General features: G+C 40.1%; 1 protein-coding gene across 15 annotated transcripts in view; it reads right to left on the reverse strand.

The window, feature by feature from the left end:
• Positions 1–9,534, reverse strand: part of CEP162 (centrosomal protein 162) — an 85,266-nt gene extending 75,732 nt beyond the window's left edge. For 8 of the 15 annotated variants that reach the window (XR_011421772.1, XR_011421774.1, XR_002810637.2 and 5 more), the window contains exons 1-5: positions 9,258–9,532; positions 8,084–8,199; positions 3,693–3,807; positions 645–791; positions 126–309 (exon numbers count right to left, since the gene is read on the reverse strand). Coding sequence is in view for 8 of the 15 variants with exons in the window: in XM_070222763.1 (XP_070078864.1) it covers positions 126–309; positions 645–791; positions 3,693–3,807; positions 8,084–8,140 (503 nt within the window). In the remaining 7 variants the exon portion in view is untranslated. Of the gene's footprint in view, positions 1–125; positions 310–644; positions 792–3,650; positions 3,808–8,083; positions 8,200–9,257 lie in introns of all 15 variants that reach the window. The other 7 variants (XM_070222765.1, XM_023649398.2, XM_070222764.1 and 4 more) reach the window with 6 other exon arrangements.
• Positions 9,535–11,226: the final 1,692 nt, after the last annotated feature.

The raw sequence follows: 11,226 nt of genomic DNA on the forward strand, positions 1-11,226 counted from the left end.
AAATAAGCTGTAAATTTTGCCTGTTATAATATTTACCCATTTAAGTCCATGCATACCCCAGCCTTCAAAAATACAGAAAATCACAAAAATCACTTAACGTGTAATTTATATCGTATTTACATTACCTATGTAAAGCTTTAAAATGTGTGGAGTCATTAGAATCCAATTCCTTATTTAATCTTGAATAATCGATGGAAGACGTTAAGCCTTTCTCAAGCCTGGCAAAAAACTGCTCTTTTTCCTCTTGTTCTTCTAATGTGTCCAATCCCAAACCGAGAACACTATGGTTGAGCTCAGAAACTACTATCTCTAAATGGAAAGTATCAACATATTTTATTAACATACAGAATTTTGATAAAATTTCAATGATGTATTCATTTACATTATATAGCAAAATTTTTAAAAATTTAAGACACACTTTACTTAATCTCTCACCCACCAAATATACATTTATGTTTATTATCAATATGTAAGGTTATAAAGTTTCTCAAGAGGTATAATTCTAAACATTCCAGGAAGGTATGAAATCTGTCTACATGGTTCAGTAAAGGAGGCTCCAAGACAATTATGAGTTAATTTTTTACAAAATGCTGATTATAAGCATACTGATTAACCTGTCAACTCATAGCCCTGACATATCTTACCATTTGTTTCTAAGCTGTCAATGCTCAAGATAGAGGTTCCACTGCTCTTAAGAAGCTGAATCCTCTCAACAGACTCCTCTTCCATTTCCATAACTGGCTGAGAAGTCCTCTTTGTTTTCAAATAGCTTACATTTGTTCCATGCAGCCCTAGAGATGGGATTTCATAAAGTTGGATATTTACGTTAAGAAAATTGTTTTGACCACTATGCCAACACAGTAGTACTGTTACACTAATTTTGTGGATAGTAGCTACAAAATAAATCTGGTCTATTAAATAAAACTCCATCAGACCAAAAATTCACAAAAGAAAAATTACAATTCTATTTGATTGCAGTGCATCTTATTAAATGGAACATTTCAAAAATTTGCATAATGAGACAATTTTTAAAAACTATTTTGAAGCACAAGTAATTAATACAGTATACCACGGCACCTTAAAGAATATCTCCTGCCTTACGTGAAGGAAGGGTAGGAAACAACTATGTAAACTGGGAAAGGGAGACAATTCCAGGCAGGGGCAGGAGGAGGTACAAGGGTCAACAATGGGAGGGGCAGGCCACATCTGAGGATGCAGAAAGACCACTGAGATTGGATCTAGAGCTAGAGAGCAAGGGTCGTCGGGGCAGAAATAAGCCCAGAGCAGGAGTCAATGGTTAGACCCTGCTCATTCTCATAGGCTGGGGGTGGAGTTTTGCTCTTTATTCCAAAAACACCGGAAAAGCTACGCAAGATCGAAATTTCTTTACCCTAAGTCTATATTTGTTGTAAAAAACTGATAAATACGTGGAAAAAGTAAATAACTATATTGTGTGATATAAATATTAAGATTAGAAAAATAGCACTTTTGTTTAGAAGGAAGCCTTATTAAGAAGTTACAAATTCTGATTTTAATTTCTTAATTTGTGTCCTCTTGGAAGGGTTCAGAATCAATTTATTTCATGGCCTTGTGTGAAGAATGGTTTTAATGCCTCAAATAATAACTTCCATACAGCTACAGAAAGTCAAGAGATACATCTATAGATACTTGAAATGGAAACGTGCATGCTAAGGTTGGGTGCTGTGGTGGCTAGCCTCAGGGATGTGACCCACACTAATCAAGCTCAGGACAGACTAATATAACTGAAACCAAGATCCAATTTAGTTATTTATAATGAAGACTACAACCACTAGGAGGATTAGATGGTTTCACTCTGTAAGCAAAACAGTTTATCCTTCCAGCAACTGAAAGAGAAAGCAAAACGATAAGGTTCAAGTAGCTCAATGTTGTTTACCTGTCTAAGACTGGTAATGCGTTCCTCTCTTCAAGAGGGTGTTCAGTTGTCCCTTAGAAGCTTCTACGCTCTCGATGGCAGGACTCCTATCCTGCCTTTCTATACTAGTGCCTAGTACTCAGAACGTAACGAACTCAACAAGTGTCTGTGATTGAACCAGGGACCAGGTGACACCCGTGGGCAAAGAAACCCTTTCTCCTGTTTTAAACGGACACTGTCAAAGTTTGCTTCTTCAGTATCCTTTTATCCTTTACTAATCAAATCCACTTCTGATTGATATATTCTTTTAAAAAAATTATTAATACCCTTAGTCTGGTTACATTCAAGTGTTGGTCCACGATCTAGTCTTTCCCTTAAAGTGAGTTGGCACATTCCATTCCTGATTCATTACTTTCTAGAAAAGAGACTTTAATGCTAATTAAATCTCAAATTTTTGTCAACAATTCTAACATTACTTCATCATATAATATTGTTTTTCAAGCACCAAGAGGGGAAAGATTCTAAAAAAGAATTCTTCACATGCAAAGCATTTTAGCATTACTGCATGGTTTGGGGGTTTATGAAAAACACACTAAATTTTTCAATAAGGCAATTCCTTATTGTACAGTTTTAAGAAGAACAGAGAAGTGACGATCAATTTTACTCTAAAACATTTATTAAACACATTTATTATTTACTGTTGAGGGTCAGGGGTACAAAGAAAAAGAAGTGTTTGTTGCCCTCACAAAGCTCCCAACTTCAGGAGTGGCCCTATAGGTCATGACTATCAGCACAAAGTGTAAGTACTGTTTCGGTGTTCTGACTTCAAAATAAAGGAGACAATAATTGTGTTGACAAGGGAGCTAGGAGAGTTATGGAGGGATTGCAAAAAGAAGTAATGCCAAGCTTTACTAGACAAGAAGGATGAGAGGGAAGGCATTCCACTGAAAAGAAAGGACGAATTAATGCACACAGGCATGGAGCCAGTGGTGTTCCCTGGAGACAAGGAATAACTGAGAGTGGCTGGAGCACATTAGGCTGGAAGGAGGGCTCCAGGAAGATTCTGCAGAGCCTTAAGGTCACATTAAGGAATTCGGGCTCATTTTACGGGAAAAAACAAAAGCTATGGGTAAATTTTTCCCCTAGAGAAGAGATGTAGAAATCCTATCAGTTTATAAAATGGTGCTTAATGATTCACAAATAGAGCAAACATAGGAACTTAGGAGAGGGAGTCTGGGGTTCCTTAAGAATATGGCAGAATTAAACATAGTAGATATACCTAAGAAAACACTCCAGAGAGTGATTGTCCATTGGTAAAGATGTGACGAGGAATAGTTCTGGTTTCGAAAGGTAGACACAGGTGCCAGACAGAAGCAATAATGAGTTCTTTACCAATATGGCAAAAAATTATTTTTACAGCTGTTAACAGACTGTGACACCAAAATCTATAGATTTGTTAAAATCTTTCCAACGCAATGACATTAATACATTGTCAGAATATTTTAATAAATCACCTTAAATCAATTTACCATTGAACATGATAATATATAAATACACTCATATTATTCACCATCTTAATTTGAATAAATATAAATTATCTCAATGTAAAATAACCTGATAATGCAGAAACAGATTCTCAATTACATAATAAAAAGATAAAAATCAATCCATACTTCAAAAATCCACACTATTAGTACCATTTTCTTTATATATTTATAGTACGTAACAAAATCCAGAATTAAAAGTCTTGACTGACCCCTTGTGGTCAAATAATCTGAAATTAATCAGCGATATTTACCGCCGTCTTCAAAATCACCTTCAGCCATCCACCAGGGCACTGTATCTTTCTTCTTCACTTCGTTTTTAGGTTGTCTAGGTGTTTTGTTTGAATTCTCAAAAGAATCATCTGAAAGCTGAATCAGATATAAGCTATTGAATTTAAATTCAAGAATCCCATATTCATCACTGAAAATGTTTCTTAGTCCTCCTACAGTTCAGCTATCACCCATATGTTCTTAGCAATAAACGTATAAATTCATATTTCTAAACTTATGCGGCCAAAATAACTTAAAAATCAAGCATACACCTCTGAATATCAATTTCTTATCCAGAATTAAACAAGTAAACTAACCAGGGAGAAAAACATCAATAACAAAGAAATAAAGAAAACTTGATCAAGAAACATAATCAGGAAAGGAAAAAAAAAGAAGGATACAATCTTCTTTCTAGACATTCTCTAGGGTCTAAGAATAAAACACGATTGAGCAAAACTACCTAGCACCACTATAGAAGAATACAGAATTCTAACACCAGGAGGAATTGAGTTGCAGGTGTCTACCTGAGAAATTAGTATTTTGCCCCTATTAATAAATGTTTCTACTCTTCAGGTCCAAATTTTACTACAATCCTAAATCCCCTACTCTAACCCTAATCTACCACCCTCACTCTCAGCCATTAACTTGGCCTCTCTCTTTACTGAGAAAATAGAGACCTTCGGTCAAAAACCACCCTCCTTCCCCTCACTCCACCATGAAACTCACCTGTGGAGACACTGCTCTCCCTCAAGAGACATTCCCTCCTCCGCTCCAAGGAGAACCCGCACAGCGTCGCTTCCCGCCTCCCCAGGCTCTTGCTCCTCGGTTACCCCATTTCATCTCCGTATCTTCACTCCCTCCCCTCTCCCATCTCCCTCCTTCTCTCGGATTATAAACCTGCTCATCACTGCATCCCCAGGGCTCAGCACAGCACCTGGCACAACGGTGGACTCGAAGAATGAACACTCAAGTCTACTCTACTTTAAAAAATAAAGCAAAGCAAAACAAAAACAAACAGGAAAAGTTCCCTATTCCTGCCTCCTTTTCACTCTACCTCTTTATCACTTTTCCTTTATATACCAACTTCTCGAGTTACTGCTCAGCCCCTGAAAATCTGCTTCCCGTCCAAACAGCTCTCCTCCAGGCAGCAAAGGCTCCTAAATGCCACAAATAAGGGATCACTGTCAGTTATCTTCCCTGATCACATCACGGAATTTGATACAGTGACCAACTCTTGCTTCTTGAAACTCTCTACCTTTGACTTCACAGCATCACTTCCTCCAGATTACTCTTCAGTTCTGTGACCTTCCCATCCATCTATTTTAACAGCTCTTGGCTCTTTTGCCCATTTTTTTAACTCAAGACTGCCCCAGGACCATGCTCATGGTCCCTTTTATCCTCATTCCACACACCTTCTCTGGGGAAGAAACCAACATTTGTTCCATGCCTGCTCTATGTCGGGATCTATATTCAGATTATCTCAATCTTTAAGCAATCCAGCAGAGATTTACTGATGGAGAAACAAGCTCAGAGGGGTTAAGCAACTTGCCCGAGTTGCCACTGTTAGTGTTACAGAACTGGATTCCAACTGAGGTCTCTCTGACTAAAACCTGTCCACTTTCCACTACACTGTGTAGTCCGCCAGTGAGGACAACGTTATCTGGGTGAACTTTTAAACTTCCAAGATGACAACACACATTTCCACGTGCCAACCAAACAACTCTACCTCAATGACTTGTAAGAACGTCAATTTTTAAATGTTCTAAAAGAACTCATCTTCCCGGACAATCAAGCAGGAAGAAGGGAGGCGGGAAGAAAAGATATTCGTCCCATCTAAATTTTAGCTGTTTCACCTTCCCTTCAGTCTCTGAACTTCACCGTCACCTTGAAATGTTCTACTTTTCTTTCCTCTCTACATCTCACTGTTTGTCAGATTCTGCTAACCTGCCTCAGATTTGGTCCACTCCTCCTAAACCTCATGGCCACATAATAGTGTGGAAGAAGGACAACAGGTTTTTGGGGCCACACAGATCTGAGCTGAAATTTCAGCTTCAAAACAGGCTAACTTTGTTGCTTACAGAAAATTGCCCCTCTTTTTTCAGTTTATTCACCTGTTAAAAACAGTTACGGTACCACTGACCTTGCCGGGCTGTGGCAAAGCTCAGAAAAAGAAATGGAGAGTGCACACCCTACGTCTAATACATAGTAGGTACTCCACTTTCAACAATCTTCCACACTGCTTTCCAGACTACCATCATTAAAAACAAAACAAAAAACAAAAAGCTGGTCCCCAGACGATAACAGTACTGGGCAGGATATGGAAAAATTGGAAGCCTAATATACTAATACATGGCTGGTGCGAGTGTAAAATGGCACAGCCACACAGAAAACAGTCTGGCCGTTCCTCAAAAGGTTAAACAGTCACCATATGACCCACCATTTCCACTACTAGGTATATGCATAAGAGAAATGAAAACATACATCCACACAAAAACTTGTACACAATTGTTCATAGCAGCAGTATTCATAATTGCCAGAAAGTGGAAAGAACTCAAGGGAGTATTATTCAGCTATGAAAATAAACGAAGTACCGACAGATACTATGACATGGATGGACCTTGAAAACGTTATGTTAGGTGGAAAAAGCCGGTCATAAAAGACCACAAACTGTACAATTCCATTTCTATGAAATATCTATAATAGGCATATCTTCAGAGAGAGAAAGCAGATTAGTGGAGCTTAAGGCAGCAGAAGGGCATAACTGCTAATGAGTACAGTGTTTCTTTTTAGGTGATGAAAACGTTCTAAAAGTGATTGTGGTGATGGTTGCGTAACTGTGAATATACTAAAAACCACCGAATTGTACACTTTAAATGGGTGAACTGTATGGTATGTGATATCTCAATAAAGCAGAAAAAAAAAATCTGGTCCCAACAATCTCCTTAAAAACTGGGATATATAAACCACATGTTTGAACAAACTGCTTCAATAATAATTTATCAAAATGACCAAAGAAGTCAGCATGACTTTAAAATCATGGTTTTCATTGTTAAAAATGAGACACTGTCTTATCTAAATCTCTAGCATGAGATAAGAGCTTTTATGAGTTGAGGTTGAATATGAAAGAAAGAGGGAGGGAGGGAGAGAAAGAGAAGGAAAGGGAGAGTGTTGAAGGGGTGGCAAATGAGGGGTAAAAGGAAAAAAACTGACCTGTACTGCTTTTTATCTTTTACAATGAAAATACTCCCTATAAATTTAATTTTCAAAATGTGCCCATATTTGATATAAAAAAATCAGTTTTTCAAATGGGAAGTGAGACTCATATCCTGAGTATCTACTACATCCTGGCAATTGGTAGATGCTTTCTTTTAATCTTTACAACAATCCTACAAAGTGTAGGCATTATTTTTCCTGTTAGATACTGCAACTCAGGTTCTTTCTACTACATCTCACTCAAACTCCCTTTATGAACAAGAACATTGCCATAATAATTTAAAATGTGACTCTCCTGAATGCCCTGCAAGGCCTCTCCATTTCTATAAATACATAGGACATGATGTAACCCTCTAATTCATTCATTCAGCAAATATTTATTAAGCGTCTATTAGGTACTGCAGGTGCAGCAATGAAGACACAGTCACCACATCACAGACCACACATTCTTATAATGGGAGGCAGAAAGCAGACGTACACAAGTAAAATAACGCGTGGTACTAAGTGCTACATAGAGGATTAAACACATGGTATACTAAGAAGTGACTTGGTGGTTACTTATTTACTGGACAAACAGAAAAAAAAGCTCTTTGAGGTAGTGATATTTAAGATGAGATCTTCACCAGCCAGGTGAAGAACGGAGGAACAGCACTATTGGCAGAAGGGACAGCTAGTGCAAAGCTCCTAATGTGAAATGAGCTTGGCGTGTCTGGGGGAGAAAAAAGGCCACAGTAGCATCAGTGGATGAGGTGAAAGAGTGGCACAAAGTCAGTGAAGCAGACACGAACAAGATCATCCAGGGCTTTGTAAACCACCGGAAGGAGTTTAGATTTTATTCTACATGTGATGGAAGGCCAACAGTGTTTTACATTGCGGAGGAACAGAGTCTGATTTATGTAACAGACCATGCCGGCTGCGGTGTGGAGGGAATGCTGGGAAAGGCCTTGGGAACTACTGCAGTAGCCCAGGTGCGACGATGGTGTCCTGGACTAGGATGGCGGCAGTGAAAAAGAAGAGAACGAGAGGGATGAGGGAGAGATTCTGGAGGCAGAGTTGACACAGCTTGGTGATGGGCTCATTGTATCTTGAGAGGTGAAAGAATTGAAGGATGAGTTTCTCATGAAACAAATTTATAATATATCTTTTAAAAATATAAACTTACCTCTTTCATGAACTGTTCAAACTCTTCATCCAACTCTTCTTTGGAATAGAGAGCCATGATCTATAATTTTCACTTCCCAAAGTAAACATTCCAAAATATTTACAACACTGGAAACCCTAAATAACAAGAGATGATAAACATCTTTTGAGGAAACTCATATCACATCTGAAAACCACCAGACTTAAACCTCAGACATTTCTCTTATGATTCGGTATGTATGCACAGTTATTGACCAGTAAGCTGGACAAGAGATTCCTAATTCATTAATAAAACTAATTTGGAAAGGCTTTCACAGTCTGCCTTTTACTTAGGGTCCAGAATTACATTTTCATTGTTAACATCCTATTGTTAAACGGTGGCCTCCACAATATTTCCCAAGTCTACACATATTAGTGTGTGTGTGTGTGTGTGTGTGTGTGTGTATTATTTAACATCCCTTAAACAAACCAGGTCCTCTCAAGGAATCTTAAAAATTATAAATTAGCGAATCCAAAAGACCATTTTTTCTTTGCAAGGCACAGGACAGAGTTTGCACCGCCTTCTCATTCAGCTAGTTATCTATCAATCCATCTGAACAGTTTTGCAAAATAGGCTGCTTCCAGACATGGAGACATTTCCAGATACACACAAATGTATTAAGACTCAGAATCTACCTAAAATAAAGTTAATGGAGTATACCAATCAGAACGAATTGTTTCTTTTGGAGCGAGAGAGGACCAACAAAGACTCTGCAATAGTGACTTGCAACGCCAAGCTCTCGCCTGCCCCTCTAAGAAATCAACTTCAATCTGCCCCAGCTTCCGCATGGAAACTCCTTGAGGCCGCTCACACCGCAGCTTCGTTTGCAGAGGCCGGAGAGGGTGCCCGTGGAGACTCGGACAATACTCTACCCATCCCGCAGAATAAACACCTCCTGCCCTCATTAGCATTTCTGATTACATCAGGACATGTGCGCTTGAGGTCTTGGCCCCAAATTCTTGGTCAGAGGCGACTGCCACTAAAGGGTCCTCAGCTCCGCGGGCTCCGGAGCTGGCGGGAAGACAAAGACTCCCTTGCCGCGGAGGCCGGGTAGAGGAGGGGAGTGACCGGGGACACTAAAGCCCTGAGGAGCGGGTCTGAGGACAGCCCAGCCGCGGTGAACCGAGTGCGAAGCAAGGGCCCACGCCTCACCTACCTTCGCTTCTGAATTCCGCGCTTTCCCAGAAGGTCTGCGGGGCCCAGGAGTTGCCAGGGTAACAGACTTCAGCCGCCGGGCTGCGGAGTCACATGACTCGGCGGGTCACGTGGCTCGTGGACCCGGAGGGACAACGGTTAGTGTCTCTGCGACTACGAGCGAGGGGGGAATAGCGGCTGCGGTAACCTGGGGAGTAAGGGTCGTCGCTGCAGCACCAGCAGAGACCCCAGGGCGTTGTCTGCGCTCCTGGCAGAAGATGCCCGCAGGACTGGGTCACGAGACCCCGAGCTCAGGCATGATGGGGGTTGTAGGCCAAGCCCGTGGCTTCCTGGGAAATGTAGTTTAGCTCCCCTAGTCCTTGCATTTCCGCGCTTCTCATCTTCTCTTCCTAATTTTCCCCATCCTTGTCGTTTCAGCTCGCCGCTTTTTAGGCAGTTTAGAAAAAATGTAATTTATTGGGTTTCCTCCACGTGCACAGCCATGTGGGCGTTGTGAGAGAAACTCAAACCTGTGAGAAAGAGCTCTGTTGTCAGCAGAGGGACTCTGTTCCACCATCTAGTGGGCAAGGCATTGAAAATACACATCACACAGCTCAACCGGCTACTCACCTCACAGCATCTCTACGGTTTCCCGCCACCTCTCCTTTACCCCCATTCTGTAGCGGGATCTTGCAATTACTTTCTTGGTTTTTACTTTATTTTTACTATTTCTTCCTCTAAAAAAAAAAAAAGAACACAAGTTGGAGTTTCAGAAGACGGCGTTTAGGATAGTGAAAGTAAAAGCTGAAAGAAAGGATTGCTGCTGGCAGACGTAGGTTAAGGACCTACCTCATCATCTCCGGCCTGAACTTTTCATTCAGCAAGAGTTCACTGAAACATGGATGTGTACGTGCCAGGAGCTGTGCCCTGCGATAAAAATTTGAACAATAATAGAGATTTCTTAAAGCCACTCTTTATTGAGCACTTGAACTGATAGAAGCTTCACATGCATTATGTCACTTAATCCTTAAAATCTACAAGTTAATTCGATTCAGTTTATATTTTTGTTTCTAATATGTGCTAAATGGACAAGACAGTCATAATTCCCGTGCTAACAAAGTCTAGCGGAGCAGACAGACAAGTGATTGGATAATTGCAATTCTGTGTGACAACTGCTATAAAAGGAGAAGTAGGCTGTGGTTGGAAGATATTAGAGGTCACCTCACCCCCTTGAAGGATAGAGAAGACTTTCTGGAGGAAACGAAGTCTAAATTGAAACCTAAACCACCGAAAGGATGAGTAGAAGGTGGCAAGAGTTACTGAGGAGGAGAGAGGCAGTTTTCAGTCGGAAGGAATCCATGTGAAAAGACGCACAGAGTCTCTGTGAAGTTATTATCCTCATTTTACAGGTGAGAAAATTGAAGCAGAGATGTTGCGTAACTTGCTCAAAGCATGGTGACTGAAGCAGAATTCAGGCCTTATTATTTTCACTTTCTTATCCAGCTTCCATTCTATCATCCTTCCAATGGTCTTTTGCAAATACTGTCATCTGGTTTGCCCCGATGCCCTTGGAGCACGCCTACCTAACAAAATACTCCTGCAGCCATTGAATATAGCTTGACAAAATCACCCAACAGGCTGGACTACAACCAGTTTTCTGAGACACTTGAATTCCTTGTGGTATAAACACGAAGTTGTTTTATTTTTAATGATCACTCCTTTGAAGTGCTCCTGTTAAGTGCTTTATTCCTCTCCTTATCATCTTAGACAAATTTTAGATTCCATGAATTTTTAATAATATCTAGATATTAAAACCTAGTCAACACAGTTTAAAAAGAGAAACTTCTTAACTAATTCATAGTTGTCTTTGTATTTGGAGAGGCTTGGAATCGAGAAGGGAGCATGGACCACTTTTTACACAAATCTTCCTCCTCCCTCTTTTAAAGTCTAGAGGGATGGGGAGGAGCATTTTGGCGGGGCAGATGTCTCTT

Source organism: Equus caballus, chromosome 10 (genome assembly GCF_041296265.1).
Source record: "Equus caballus isolate H_3958 breed thoroughbred chromosome 10, TB-T2T, whole genome shotgun sequence".
Lineage (NCBI taxonomy): Eukaryota > Metazoa > Chordata > Mammalia > Perissodactyla > Equidae > Equus > Equus caballus.